At 41.8% G+C, this 15,635-nt stretch overlaps 1 protein-coding gene across 3 annotated transcripts; it reads right to left on the bottom strand.

Annotated features, from left to right (window-relative positions):
* Positions 1-460: 460 nt before the first annotated feature.
* LOC119654591 (procathepsin L-like) lies at positions 461-13,981 on the bottom strand. 3 transcript variants are annotated; one of them, XM_038060053.1, is made up of 5 exons: positions 13,807-13,981; positions 7,020-7,241; positions 6,733-6,941; positions 6,357-6,469; positions 461-1,147 (listed from the first exon to the last, which is right to left on the bottom strand). In XM_038060053.1, exons 2-5 carry the CDS (start codon positions 7,227-7,229, stop codon positions 549-551), a joined length of 1,131 nt encoding a protein of 376 aa, XP_037915981.1. In that variant the 5' UTR covers positions 7,230-7,241; positions 13,807-13,981; the 3' UTR covers positions 461-548. The 3 variants fall into 3 exon arrangements, with proteins under 3 accessions (XP_037915981.1, XP_037915982.1, XP_037915980.1); XM_038060054.1 differs by lacking the exon at positions 13,807-13,981 and adding an exon at positions 13,523-13,701; XM_038060052.1 differs by lacking the exon at positions 13,807-13,981 and adding an exon at positions 7,364-7,812.
* Positions 13,982-15,635: the final 1,654 nt, after the last annotated feature.

Genomic DNA, 15,635 nt, shown 5'->3' on the forward strand with positions numbered 1-15,635 from the left:
TGAACGGCCAATATTTGCAAATTTTCCAAATCTAAAGCTTTGTTTTCCTAACTTTCAATAATTTACTCGGAAGGCCACTCCAAGCGGCGCCCGCCACACTTTTTTCAGCCAGCAAATAAGTTAATTTTCGAATAGGATTCATGATGTTTGCTTGTTCTAAATGGTAAATGAAGGAATTCAAATGTTTGCTAGGGGAAAATATAGATATTGAGCAAACCCGTCAACAATGCCTATGAGCCACCGCTTCATTGCCAATATGGTCTTGCTACACTAAACTGTCAAAGCATCAATTTTCGCTGTAATCGTATCAATTTAATTTGTATATTCATTTCCTGTGTTGTAAATACTGAAAATTAATACTAACTCTAACTCCAGCCACTCTAGCATCCATCCCGTCATCATCTATAAATTTTACAACTCCCATTTATTGAAAGTAGTAGTCATTAGATTAAAACATTCATTAAATTTATTAATTTTAACTTCATTTTCTTTCTATCTTTAGAAAAATAAATAACTATTTACAATACGAAAATACGATACGTTTGTTCTCAAACAATAGGATAACTTGCTTCAGAAGCAATACCACAGAAACTATTAGCATTTCGTGGTAACCTCATATAACCCTTTTCGCCCCATTTATCTGTCCATGAGTTCTTAATAATCCAATAATCTTTGCCCTTTTCCGAACCATATCCAACAATCAGGATCTCATGATTCACTTCATCTTTGTTACACTCCTCGTCATCATAAATTCCTCCCTTATACAACTGGAAGGAATCTGGTCCAGCATTCACTGAAGCGGCTACTGGTCCTAATGTTGCGACGACTTCCTTGATTAAAGTCTCATTGCCTGGTGGAATCGTAACGTAACCTTTGATCGTGGTTGCTCGTTGGGCTGGTCTGTAGTGACATTGTTCCTGCTTCTCGATGTAAGGATAAGGCTCAGCTTTACTGATACCATGATTGTCAATAATATATTCATAGCCATAGTCGTGGTAACCACCATCACAACCAGTATTTCCATAATTGGTCGAACAGTCAATTAAATTCTGTTCTGATAAGTTAATCAGTTGTCCGGTTTTGCGGAAAACGTGTCCTTCGATGGAACCAGTAACTGCAAAAGCCCAACAAGCGCCGCACTCAAGCCCTGTAATGTAAAAAATATTTTTAGTTTTTCAAGTTGTTATTTTTAATTTACTTTAAATTAGGTCCAACGTGCAACTCATCTGTATAATAATTTTCTGCAGAAACATGTTCATGTAGGCGGATTATTGAATTTTTCAAAAACAGCTAGGTATGAAAATTGTTCGCCGTCAAAATTCATTTTCTCTGAGTTTTCCTAAAAGGCGAAACATTAGCATTTGAATTATTAATTAACGGTCACCTCTTGGGGCATTGTGGTTAATCACCCTCACTCTGGACCACAACAAAGAATATCAAAACGAATTTAAATTTTCGGAACAATAATGAATAAACTTCCTTCAGCCGGGATTCAGTCTAATAAACAATACATAAGCACTTGATTTGCTTCCACAGGAAAAAGTGCAAGCTTCAAGTTTGAGTTGTTTTGTTGTTTAACTTTAGTAAGGACAGGAGCTATCTTTCCCTCCAATTGATTGAGCCGTAACATATGAAAATTTTCAATGCCAGTTAACTATTCATCTAGGTCGTAGTTTTAGGCAATTCTGCTCCTTCTAGAGTGATCAGTGATGAAACTCCTTTTGCTGGGAAGAAAAGATGGAGATGTCCAGTTTAGTCTAAGTGAGGCTCCAGACGATTGGATTCCCTCAGAATTACACCGAGAGTTTTCAATCACATGTTTGGTATCGCCGATACGGGTTAGTATAGCTTCGATCATCACCCCTATTATCATTTTTTACCAACCCGCATTTTTAGGTTTTTGTGTGAAACAAATCGATTCAATGTCCGTCTGTCTGTCTATCTGCCTGTCTATCTACCCAATTTACTCGGAAAAGGCTGAACCGATTGTCACGAACTTTGGTGAGCACCTGTGATCTTTGTCTCCTTTTACATGCAGCGAAGGGCACCACTTCGCGCTGAGTTTGAGGGGGGCTCCCCATACATGCGAAAAGGGAAGTGTGCAATTTTTTGTTTCACAGAATATAGTCATGTGGGGTATCAAATGAAGGGTTCGATTAGAACTTTTTGAAACTGCTCTCAGAAATATTGATTGGAATATATTGGAGTGAGGACTCGAAATATGTTTCCCAAAAAGTGAAACAGGCCTCGATCTCAGAACCCATTCAACCGAAAAATCTGAAAAATAATGATGGTGATGCATATATATGAAATCTAAGCCTCAAAATACATCCCGTATTATATAAAGTGAACATATATAGACGGCGGGGTCCATGGAGACATTTGGGTTTTCCTTTTTTGCTGTTTTTAGTTATTGGCATATTAGTATGTATTATTTGAGACAGATGTGTGCATGTATATGTAGCTGCAAATTATATTTGGGGGTAGTGTCCAATAGGATAGACATGTGTATACTTTATTACCGTTAGTATTTACTTTATGTATATACATGTCTGCTTTTGTACGTCTTTGATATGCATACCTGGAGTTTAGCAATTATTGAATGAATATTTTGCATTTTCAGTTATGTACGAATGGGAAACCGTGCTAAGGGAGTCCCCCACATAAGAACAAAACACAAAACTTTTATACCGTAAGCACCCAGCTTCCGGTATCCCGACTTGTCTTTCCTGCAACTAGCAATAAGGACCATTTCTCTCTTTTCGCCCGCCAGATCTAATTTGATCATCTGTACATATAATTTTATGGCTATTACTTTCACTTCGAGTGGGTTCACAACAAGTTGATAGTTCGTTTTAGGAATGATGGGGTCCTAAGTCCGCATCAACTTAATGCAGGACCGGACCAAATGGGAAGCAACTTACTCCCTCTTTCCTGGGCCACGGACCCCTCGCTTAGGGCTTGCATTTTCGTATTCGTAGTCATGTCGTGTTCTACGAATTATATAAAGGAGCACGCAACATCTGCGAGCCGCTACGGTCACGCTGCTCCCAGGGCAGAGGTGAGGCAGCGTCTGACGATTTGCCTCTGCCCTGGTAAGAAACCGTAAAGCCGTCGTCGCTTCACTTTTTTTAAGTTGATAGTTACCGGGCAGGTCTTCTGCAAAATCAATGAACGATGCCTTTCCGGAATGCGTACATAACAGGGATCGCAGACCTAGAAGAAGACCTTCTCTCACAATTTATTCTATTAGTTTATTCGTCTTGCACCACGGACCTACTTCCCAGAGGTAGCTCCCGAATAACTGAACTAAGTAGTCTTAAACATATAATTTAGTTAGGAAGCCCTTAATTCAACCACAGTCCACCGAATTAAGAGCATTTCCAACATTTAGCGTTACGGCAATTGAGCATTGTTTGCGTTACGACAATTGAGTTATCGGCTCCCAAGCGAGGATCACGGTCATTGAAAGTGCTAGAATGGGGTCACTAAAATTGCTGACTGCTGAAATTTCGACGGTCTAACCATCCGTTAATTCGATTAACGATATCATCGATTTGAATACTCGCTTTGATGCTTCGCTAGCAATACTGCGCAATTGGGGACTGATCGTAGGAGCCGAATTGAGCATTACTTTGGAGTTGTTATCTTCAATTCGCACGCAGATCTGCAGTAGTTCCGATCTGGAGGGTCAGGTGAGTCCCATTCTCTTTTTTCGCGCCCAGTTTCTAGCAGTTTCAAGATTCAGCTTCAGATAGCAGTTTGATCTACTTTGTTTGGTCCGGCTCCCATTATTCCCGCTTTGACAATGTCTACTGAAGTAATGGATGCTTGTAAATTCTTAAACACATCAGTACCAGGTGAACACAACTTGCGGACCTATTAGGTTTTTGATAATAAATATCCAAAATATCAATATGCCATTAAAAAACCTTCAGTTCAAGCAGCATGGAGTACTGTAGATTATAACGCTCGAGCAGCCGAGATACTGGTCGTTAAGTACGTGGAAATACTGAAAAACACTTAGTTCCCAAATAGAAGTACGGGCGAATCCGATTGTTGTGAAGCAATGACCCGAATTTGTGAGCTAGCAATTTGTAATTCTTGAATTTCCTTATGCCTTATGCCGTATCGAAGCTCCTAAGGTTGCTCGTTAGCTCTAAGTACAGCGTGTATTTTAACTATGTAGGATTCTCAGATTAACCGATAATGGAATGCTGGAGATCACTGTGCTATTATAATCTGCAAAGCCTGCCGGGAGTAAGCGTGAAGTTCGTTTCGAACTAATGCTCATCCCATTCGCTAGGAACGCCCTCATGTGTTGGAAACCGATATCAGACAGAATATTGACTACGAGATTTTGGTCTAGGATGTGGAGCATCTCAATAGTGCAATGTTCTGCAACGGAGTCTTCTGCTGCAGAGGAGGTTCTTTACGAATAACTTAACGGAATCAAGGAAAATCTTTCTAAAGGGAGCATTATGATTATGATCAGTAATCTGTATATCAAAGCAGGCTGTGTAACACCCTGCTGGAACATTTACTAGGAAAATACAGTCTTGCAATGATGAGAGGCTTGTGGCTTTCTGCCGCCCCGTCCTAGCTAGAGCACTTTTCAAGCACAGAGTCTGTCATAATATCGGCAGAGTTTCAAATGTCGGTGGTATCATAGTCAGCAGCATATTTAACGGTTGTTTTCTGGAAAGGCGCTGACATCGACCTTAACCGATAATTCCAACATGGTTCCCTTTCAGAACCAAGTTGCCCTTTGGAAAACTATCGGCCTGAATAGACGAAGGAAAGCTCGCTGTAAAATATTTACGAACATCGTCCCCCAACAAAAGTGATCTTTATTTTGTCGTAAATTAAGTTGCTGGTGACCTCCCGAAGACGAGCCAATCGAAATAGGATTTGCCTAACTTACCCATGCCAAACCGTATGCATAGTATCTAACGCGATGCTTATAGAACACTCATTATCACTCGCACAAGTAATTCGTAAATAAAGTAAGGAACAAAATTTAGGAGGTACTAGCGTTTAGCTGCTCCCTATTCGGATTGTCTGGAGTTTTGCTAACTCCGACTTTCCTTCCCTTCCTACAGTGGCGCTAAAGTACTTAGATGCTCCCTTTTTGGACAAGCCTGGAGTTGAACTCTATAGCTGTTTCGACTTGTTTATCAATCTACGCAAGTTTTGCTTTCTAAAGTACCTTGTTTCTAGGTAGGTTGAAACTAAGGCATCTAGCTGGTTCGCCCCCAGAACTATTTCCAACATACATCGGCTAAATCAATTACTTGTTAGTACATTACATATCGGGGCGTTTTCAGGTAATAAGAAACGTCGAACTACATCGGCATACGGACCCGGTCCCGGTAGATGTTTTGCTTTGAATTCGGAAGTGTCAGTAGATAGATCACACTTTATGAAAACGTTGAAACGTCGTTGATTTATCCTAGAAAAACAACACTGAAGCATAGAGGACGAATACGTGTCTATGGAGGACTTGGTGGCAGTTTAGACGCATTGTCGCATGCCTTAGCTCCACAGCTGACTCACCATTTCTATTGCTGCTTTTTCTAGCCGCGCCTTCGTACAACCTCGTCTCGCTATGATTATAGTGGTCGCTCACTCGCCAAACTATCCTCCGAATGGGTACTAGGCTATATTGAATCAGCGATCAAGTCTAGCCCCCTACAATGTAACTATTTCGGAAGAAAAACCGTTTTAGGACCAACTTCCCTTCCAGTATTCACTCTTCGTGTAAAACAAAACCTTATTAAAGTCGGTTTACTGTCTGTCTGTCTATCTGTCGGTCTGTCCGTCTGTCTGTCTATCTATCCGTCACACGTATTTTTCTCGGAGACTGTAGCACCGATTGACCCCAAATTTGGCGAAAAGATGGGAACTGCGAACTCTCATGGTAGCAATGAGTTACATTTACGTCTTTTACGTCGAATTTAAGGGGAGGTCTCTATACATGCAAAAGAGGGGGGGGGGGTGATTTTTGTTCACCAAATATAGTCGTGCATTTGCATGCAGCAATGTAGGCTATGATATAGAGCATGATTTTACCAAGTTTGGTGGGAATCGCACTTTTACTAACAAAGTTATAATAGGTCAAAGTTGTCACTTCTATGGAAATTCAAAATTTTGAATGTCAATATCACCTGAAAGTGGATATTCTCACGTATATTACGTGTTACGTACTATTGGGACAAATTCACACTCAAATGTCTTTATAAAAGAAATGCACAAAACCTTTCATACCTGAAGCGTCTAGCTTCCGGGTTCCCGACTTGTTTAAGTATGAGCCTACCATAGCAAACTATATTCGTAATTGAAGCTGCCGCAATTACCTTGAAATTTGACTGGAGTTACTCCGCCCTGTTCCCGCCAATCGAATGAATCTGGAATTGCCACCTTTTGGCACGCTTCAGGTTTCCTGTAGTCTATCCTTAACCTATTATAGCTAAAGAAAATTATCAATGTAAACATATACTGTTTATCCATTAATCATCTTAGAAACTAAAACTTTGTTTGTTTGTATGTTTAGAGGAAACCTGGTACTATGATAATAAGTCTAAATTACTATGCGAGACAATTTAGAATCCAGGTATAATTATTCGATATAATTATGACCTCAGTCAAAAGAGATATGATTAAAGAGTAAATTAAAAAACGTTTTAAATTTATGGGATATCCTATCCTATCCTAAAATTGAACAGTACTTACTCTCTATAAGCATTCTTCCTGCGACCTGTCAAACCTGCCAAAAATTCTTCCGTTTTCAGATCCGAAAAGAAATTCAACCCCATTTCGTAAGCGCTTATGCCACTCATGAACAATTCATTATGTTTATCAGCTAAAGCTTGACGTGCATTAAAAATGCTTTCACGCAGTTTAAATTCGGCATACGATACATATCTTTTGCCAGTTTTGGTCTAAGGGGAAAACGAAAGATGAAAGGAAAGTATCTTTTGAAATCGTTAAACATTTTAAAAACCTAAGCTCTTACTTACAAGAAAATCAAAAAAATTGCTGAACCTGCCCGGATGTGGAAGGTTGGCAAAGTTTGGTAATCTCCCGGAAACTGGCAAACGATCTAAACTTTGGCTGAAACGGCCTGCTACCCTACCAACCACGTCATCAGTCAGGCCTTCACGACCTCCGAAAAAGCCTTGGCTAGCTGCAGTAGCAAAAGCGAAGGACAAAATGATGAGTATCTTCATGGCACCTGAAATCTAAAACAAAATGATTAAATTTATATTAAATTGAAGAAAGTAAAATAGGCAATAAATCGTTTATTTCCAGAAAGACTACTTGAGCCAACCAAGTCTGAGTATATTTGATCTTATTAGCTTACTTGGGCAAGCATCTATGACCCATAAATATATAATTCCGGCATAATTAGACCATGTTCGAGGCAGCAGACTTCATCAGCAGTTAGACTGCTCAAGCTCGAATAAAGAGGGAATTCTCCTTGCGATTACCAGCTGCTAGGCAATCGCTGACCCGAAAAGCCAGCTGCCTAGAGACATTTGCCCAATTTCTCTCGGAAATAGTGTGACCTTCTTTGAAAGTGGTTGCGCATGGACGAATGGCACAGAAAGCAGTAATAGGCTTCCAACAGTCTGCATAATCGGCAAATAACCATAACCCCCTCGCAAGCTGTGTAGGGCGGGACTGTGGACAAGCTTCTCCAACTGACGGTGTGCCGCTTATATTTTAGGGACAAGTGAAAATCGGCTGAAAAGAGCCAACCCGCCTGGTACCGTGAAAAGTGTTAAAGTCGCACCAAGTCAAAGGTGGAAAAGCGTAACAAACGTATACTTGCCCATTGGTATGCGAAGTCCCTATATTCGCAGCATTCTAAATGGAAGCTGCTAAAGAACACAAAATTCAGCAAAGTTCAAGCGATTATGCACAGTTTCCAAGGGAGTAATAAAAGCGCAAAGTCAAGCATATTGCACTGGCACCTAAAGCCTTTAGAGTGCAGAAAGAACCTATTAAGAGAAATGGAAGAAATGTCTAAACACCAAAAACCAAAAGTACGCTACGGCCCTTGTGAAGAATCAATACCAAAACCCATCCATTGGCAAGAGTGTAAAGAACCCAGAAGTAGGAATCACTGACAAGGCAAACTGGTCCTCCAAGATCGAGTGGATAAATAGAAGAACCGTAAACTACAACGGCAGCTAAGCGCAACGAATAACGGAAGGAGACCATCCCTGTAAGTAAAAGGAGCAAGGCCAAAGGGGATACCCATCGTAGCAACCGACACATCAACGTTAGGAAACCTTCAAGGTGGTAATCAAGCGCCACCTGCAGATAGCTCTGGCGAATAGGAAATCTGCCGCCGAAAGACAAATTCTAGAAACCTGCAACAACATTTAACTACCTTCTCGGAGAAGATAGTTCATCACCGGTTCGATCTTGCATAAGAAAAACTACAAGTCCTCTTTCGCGATTTATAATCTCATCACCAGCAAAAGCCAAATTCTGCGGGATTTCCTGACGTCGTGCAAAGCTAAGATCAGCGACACCTAGGATAGTTTGAAGCTTGAACTGGTCAGTAGCCAGGAAATCCTCAGAAAACTTATCGCGAAAATTTGACCATAAAAGGCTGATATTACAAGAGCTAAGCATTATCAATGTCTGCGCATTCAAAATGATTTTACTCCCTGGAAAGACTGGAAGATCATCAAGGAAAAATTAGTCCCAGAAAAATAGTCTACCTCCCTCATTCGTATTAATAAGGTGTGCCTGCGAGCACTGGAAAAAGCGGATTGTAAATTGAAGATCGGAATTAAGAGTGCCGTCGGCAAGGTATTTTGCAAAGCAAGACGATAATCATCGATCGATAATCATCGACGACACAAAAGACTTTCGGCGAGAATGTCAGCCCTCCGCGCCACCCCGAAATCGGCAGTGTTGAAGGCCGTGCAGGTTGACCTCCAGTACTTGACTCATACTTTAGCGAACCCGCTGATCTTTCTGACGGAAGAAAACCGCGGCTCATCTTTCGTTAAGTAGCTCCTGCATTAAAAACAACGGCAGATGTTAGTCTCTTTTAAACTTTATTAGTACTATTAATACTCTAGTCTGTAATAGAGGCAAAACCTAAACTATCACTTTTCCATGTTCCGAGTTGTAACGATTGGAAGATGTTATTTTTGCAACAGACTGTTAAGTTTTTGGAGTGAACAACTGGAGAATTTCCAAGAAAAGATCATTTTTGATCCCCCTGCATCTGAAGACGGAGGTTCCAATGCTGAAACTCCAGGCGAATCGATTGAACTATATTTGGTCAGGTCTTTAGATATAAATTCCCCCATAGACGGGCTCAACCCATTTGAGAAAGTAAGTCAGAATGAACTATATTTAGAATGACCGTGTAACATATAGACACCCCAAGGTTTAAGTCGAGTAAACCCTACTAGGAAGTTGACGTTCCGCTGAGATTGTAAATCCGCTGCCAGTAGAAATTGGAACGTACCAGTGTTTTCTCTGTGTGGCTACATGGGGGCAATACAGGGAAAGTGCCGGCCATTCTAACCCAAAAATCCCAGCATCTACTTCGGCCTTGTCATGCTGTCCTGCCAATGAGTGGCCTTGCCCAAAAATAGATGGCACAGAACAGTGGAGGAGCAGTGCAAGCTTCTCGGGAAGTTTTGAAGGGAATTGCATTATGCTTTATGGCATGTAGGTGTAGTTGATCTGGAATGCCCCATTGAAGCGGAAAATTTGATCTCCGATCGAATGCATGAAATTTATAAAATTGTCTTAACTGATAATGACCAATATATGAAGCCAGATGAAAGCAGCCAGATTACCGACGGCATCATTCACCACCCTCAACGGGTTGCTGGCGGGTGCGCACATCACTTGCCCCAAAAAGGACTGCGACGCGGGTATTTGGTATTGCTCCGCCACACCAGAACTCTTATTAATGTTTCTTGTTCACATGTATTCTTCGTAAATCTTTGAACGATATCATGACTGTACAGTCAGGACCAACAGGGTGCAGTAAGTGGGTGACATGATTTCCATGGACATGGAGGATGCCAACTGGAATGTTCATAAATGCAATACCTGTGGTATGAGACGACAAGATAAACCCTACCTTCTGTCGAGCGGTGGCGTATGATATTAGTGAACAGCTTATTTATAGTGATCACTCAGCATTTCTAGAACAGCACGTACGAAATTCGATGGATTGCCAAAGCCCCTAAAACATCATGACCATAAAATTGATCATTGGGTTCCGATGTTTCGACAAATTGCTTTTTTATTTGGATATTTTAACTTTAATGTTATCAGAAATACGTCATGCGAAACACTTGCTATCGGGTTGCACCTTTTTGAATGCTTTAGTGGAAGGACTCTCCGTCCATTGAAGTCTTTTTTCAGGTATGACTTCTTTTCCAGAATGAGACCGTCAATATTTAGATGAAACGGCGACAATTTGCTCAACTTTGAAGGGCATTCCCACTGAAATTTTGAAGTTGACAATAAATACTACAAACAACATATTCGCCAAAACCATCCAGGTCGGTGTGGAACAAAGTAATATTCAATGTTCAGTGGAGAAGACCAAACCGCTTGTTGCCTCCCAAGGTTAATTAACAAGGAAAGGAGTTACCACCATATCTAATAATAAAAAGCAAAACCTTCCTAAAATCGGTTGCTCCTCTATCGTTTACAAGCATTTTTCTTGAACATGGCTTCAATAAATTTAAAAATAGTATATTGCCGTAATTTTTGAAATTACATACAAAGCGATCAACGCCCTTGATGCTCTGCCTATTACTGGAAATGGGAAGATGGCATTGATCAGCCAAAAAGAGAACCTTGATGTTATCGGTGTTTCTTTTCAATCCGACCCTATTTGCTTGTTCTTCTAATCCACAGTCATTTGGTCAAGGTCCATTACTTGGTGAGAGAACAAGCAGATGTCATAAGCTCGGTTGAGATGAACGGGCAAAGTTTCGATAGTCTATTAAAGTCCTTCGCGTCTGTTAGACAAGGCAGTATGGGAAATGCCACCCATAACGACAACGACTAAGGCGGACCACGTTTTGAACTTTGGAATTTTCCAGAGATTTTACTTAAATGATACAGGTAAGATTTTGCGTGTGCATGTGACAGTGCGCCAAACTTTCGATCTGTTCTTTGATACGTTCCTTTATCGTTTGACTCACTATTTTGCGGGCGTAGGGAGCACACAAATGTTTGTTCAGCTGTCACACTTAGGACAGGTGAACTTCTCTAGGATTTTAAAGATCATCCGGCAACTTCTGATTCTCTAGCCAAAACAATGGAATAATTCATTTTGGAAAGGTATACGCCACGCAATACGTTTCGTGTTATTTCACAATAACAACGGTATAGCACGTCGTGCACGCCTCACTGACATTCATCAATAGAGTTCTCAGCTCCTCACTTTTATTGATCTGCCTTTACGTTTCCGGGCCTTGTTACGCCCTTTGAGGTGTTCCAACAACTTCCACTTAGTTAGAGATTAGGGTGCTTTTAATAATGGTGAAGTTCTCATAAATATTCCGAAGCGGGTTTGTTTTTTCTTGCGGCTGTATGACAACCGGATTGTTGGACTGCTACATTGAATTTGGGGTCCAATGATTTGTGCTCTTCTGGCAGATGTAGTAGCGACACCCAAACGATGGTGAGAGACCACCAATTGTTAATTCTTTTGAGGCCAACTGACAGACAAACCCTTAATCTACTACTGACAGCCATATGGTGATTAGGTGTTCGTTGCTTGGTTGAAACCTCCTTGCGTGCAGTTGCACTTAGAAAGGCTCCTTTCTCTCTATGTCTCCATTGATATGTAGACAATTTGAATGTTCCTTACCCTGAAGCATAATCTTGCAATTTAGATCCTGTCAGAAGCCGGTTCCCGGGTCATTAGATTCCACCTTGCGGTAACCGTCAATAATAGTCTGGATTCGCTTCGGCTACCACTAGACTTTTCCGAGTTCCTTCATCTCATTTCACTTAGGTCTACAAAGTACAGCTTGTACCACCAGAATTCCCACTCAAGTTGAAGAGAGCCAGGGTCCTGAAAACCACTATCGAGGAGTGTATGGTAGGTAGGTAGGTATCAGTGGCCGCTCCGAGGAGCCCAATTGGCGCTTTGCTGCGCCGTTTTGATGCCACAAACTCCTAAGACCGTGACTGTTGTTATAGGAACAGGGAAGCAGAGTCCAGCCTGCTCGGATCTTCAGAGCGAGCGCGTAGCATTCACGAAAGAAAGCAGCTCTCCGACCCTGCAGCTGGAAATCTCACTCAGGTCCCCAAAGAATGGTTTACCCAGTGTCCGCAGCCTGACTCCCAGACAGCCAGAGGTGGGCAATCGCAGAGAAAGTGCATGAGGGTTTCCCTTCCTTCTCCGCAGCTTTGGCAATGCGAGTTGTAGGGTAAGCCGAGCCTAGCGGCATGGTCCCCTATGGACCAGTGCCCCGTGCAGACCGCCGTAATCTTGAATGCATTTGCACGCGTCTGGCACAGGAGCTCTCGTGATCGGGCTATGTTATAAGCGGGCCAAATTCTCCTTGATTTGGCACAGCTTGTAAGCCTTCGCCATCTCAGGCCCGCGGCTGCTAGGTAGTGCGAGTAGACTCGGCCCCCGACAGCCGCCAGCGGAACACCGACGGTATTCGCCGAGGGACTGCCACGAGCAGAGCCTTGCCTGGCCAATCCGTCAGCCCGCTCATTCCCCTCTATGTTCCTATGCCTGGGAACACCAAGGAGAGTGACCTTGAGCATGCCACACAGATGGTTGAGCGCGTCTCTGCACTGCCCCACCAGCCGGGAAGATGTCGTCGTTGATTACAAAGCCTTGATGGCCGCTTGGCTGTCGGTCAGAATGGCTATGTTACGCTTGGGGCTCGAATCACGCTCCAGCCATCGACAGACTTTCAATATCGCCAGTACTTCCGCCTGGAATACACTGGTGAAACCTGGGAGACCATGAGACTTGGATACACTGTGTGTATTCGAAAAAACCGCCGCGCCGAATCCGCAGGCCATCTTTGATCCGTCCGTCAAGAATACTGAGTCATAACCTTGCAACACGCCGCCCTGGTTGGAAGGTCCACAGCAAAGTTTCTCGTGAAGTTCAGCTTGCGTGTGACATAGTCCGTGGGGGATGCCCAGATTTCTCGAGGTATTTCATTTGGGATGTTGCTGTGGCCGTAGGACTTCGCTGCCCAGCATCCGGACTCACGCAGTCTGACAGCATTGCACGCTGCAACATATTTGTACGTACATTTCAAATAGTAAATTTCAGATTTCACTGACCTTTCTAGGTAATAACGCAGATACCAGAAAATGGAATAAAAAATAAAAAATATAAATTGGAGATGTTCCTAATAACCCTAGTTTTTTTCTTTCCCGATCCTCGCAAAAATTTAAAATATTTTTTACGAAAATTTTCCAAAAACTTGTTCGGTTCAAAGGATCAAATGTAGTATATCCATAGTTCCTAGAGTTCCATACAAACCAATGTTCCTGAGTCAATGGGAAATAGAAAAGGGTTGTCTGGATCAGCAACTGAAGATAGACTTCAACCGAAAACAAACACCAATCACTATACCACTCAAAACCCTTGTTGGAGTACACATCATAATATAATATAATATTATATATGTAAAATTTCAACGAGTAAAACAAATCAGATAAATCTCATAAACACTATCTGAATTCGGGAACTTAGACACAGATTAACACTCCACAATCTCCAACGAACCACATGTAACCGAGTTATCAGGACAGATTTTCACTTACTTTATGACTTTTTGCGTTTACTCTTTAATATCTCGACCAACTATGTATGTCTGCAAGATAAAACTTCCATTTGCGCTGGTGATCAGTTTGAACCTATTATTTATAGATGGTCAGTTTAACACCTCATGCACGATGATGAATTAGGTGATTTACCATCTACCACGACCGAACGACATGTTCACTACTACGATTTTCTTACAAGCATTTGAATTGACCAACGTTCTAGAAACCAATACCGGTTTGTCAGCAGTGACGGACGCTAGTAAACTCAAAATTTCCTATTTTTTTATGCAGAATAAATGAATAGTAATTAGTGATTTGGAACTATTATGTCTGTAAAAATAAAATTTCACTCGATCAGGGGACTGGAAAATTTCTATAATTGGAGTAACGAATATTTAAGATGAATGGATGAGAAATGCAGATAAACGCAACTATGGGGTCAAAAATTTAAACTGTGTATCTTTTTACAATTTTTCCAAAATACTTTTCAAATTCAAAACATTACTCATTAAAGGCAAGATGGCTATTCATTTTAGAGCACATTTTAGCACCTCAAAAATTACCCCCGTCTCTTTGCTCATACTCCATGGGACTACCTTTCAAACTTTTTTCAACAGGATTGCAATTGGGCCTGTGATGTGAATACACTTGCACCCCCCCCCCCCCCTCCCCCCCCCGCTAGATTGAATGAAACTTACTTGTTTGTTTTGCATTTCTGGGAAGCTCCTTATCTCCCACATGCAACCTCACAGGGATCAACGACCTGCTATAGTACCTTTTGGAAATCTCCTTGACTCGTCCCAGATTCTGCCTTGCTATCTTAAACAACACCTATAACTTTTTGGGCAACCAGTGAGCTGGTCATTGTAAACCGATTCAGGTTCCCTTCTCAGACTACCACGTGTTCCTGACATGAAAGTTTGCCATAGGCGTAAGCTCACCAGCGGCATTTTGATTTGCCGATGGTTTTTATTTTGTTGACACTTTCCCCACTTTCCCTTCGGTTTCGTAGCTATCGAGCGATACTAAATCAATCCTCTGCTGGATGGGACTGATCTGCCCGGATTATTCCAAACTAGTACTGCTTTAGCGGGGTAATCTGCAGCCCCGATGAATCCTCTTGCCCTAGGGGTTGCTCGTTGCGTTAAAACACCAACGCTTGTAATCTGCCCCGGTGTCATGGCATTTTAAAAAACTCTCCCGTGCTCGACCGATGTTCTATTCGACTCTACTGCTTCCCTCAGTCTCCTACAATCCTCTTCAAAAACCGCAGCTTCCAAGTCCACCGTACTCAATAAAAGTAAATTCGTTTCAATTAGGTGTAACCTCGTTTTGTCACTAGGTACTCTCAACTTCCCGAACTCTTCTTTTAACCCTTCACTTTGCTCTACTACATACATTCGGTTGGTCGACTCTCTATTAAGAAAGAAGCAAAGCTTTCACCCGAGAAAAACGGAAAACAATTTTGGCACCTATCACCCTGTCGTCTACCTTGTTTCATAAGCTAGCTGGCTATTTGTAACCAGCTCAAGCGCATTTCTGCGCCTTAGTTGACAACTTTTGGACTTTTGATGCACTTGCCCGCATGTGTATATCCTAATTACTCTACTTCCCCTCCAACTCCCTGTTGAGTACCTCAACCTCCGTATACTAGTCCCCTGCGATATATATTTTGAATGTTGTTAATTCGACTGACAGATGCCACCACCGGTGTTCTCCGTGGCATATTCGAACTCGCCAAAAAAAGAGTAGTAGGCCTTTGCTAACTATTTTGACATAGTATTAAATAATTGAAGTTAGTTGCTAGCGTTTCACCAAACTGGCCG

Source organism: Hermetia illucens, chromosome 4, assembly GCF_905115235.1.
Source record: "Hermetia illucens chromosome 4, iHerIll2.2.curated.20191125, whole genome shotgun sequence".
NCBI classification, from domain to species: domain Eukaryota; kingdom Metazoa; phylum Arthropoda; class Insecta; order Diptera; family Stratiomyidae; genus Hermetia; species Hermetia illucens.

Coding starts and splice junctions, on each gene's coding strand:
- LOC119654591 (XM_038060052.1), bottom strand. Junction 6,942..7,019: donor GCAATTTTTTTGATTTTCTT/GTAAGTAAGAGC, acceptor TTTTCCCCTTAG/ACCAAAACTGGCAAAAGATA. Junction 6,470..6,732: donor AGGAAGAATGCTTATAGAGA/GTAAGTACTGTT, acceptor AATTTTCTTTAG/CTATAATAGGTTAAGGATAG.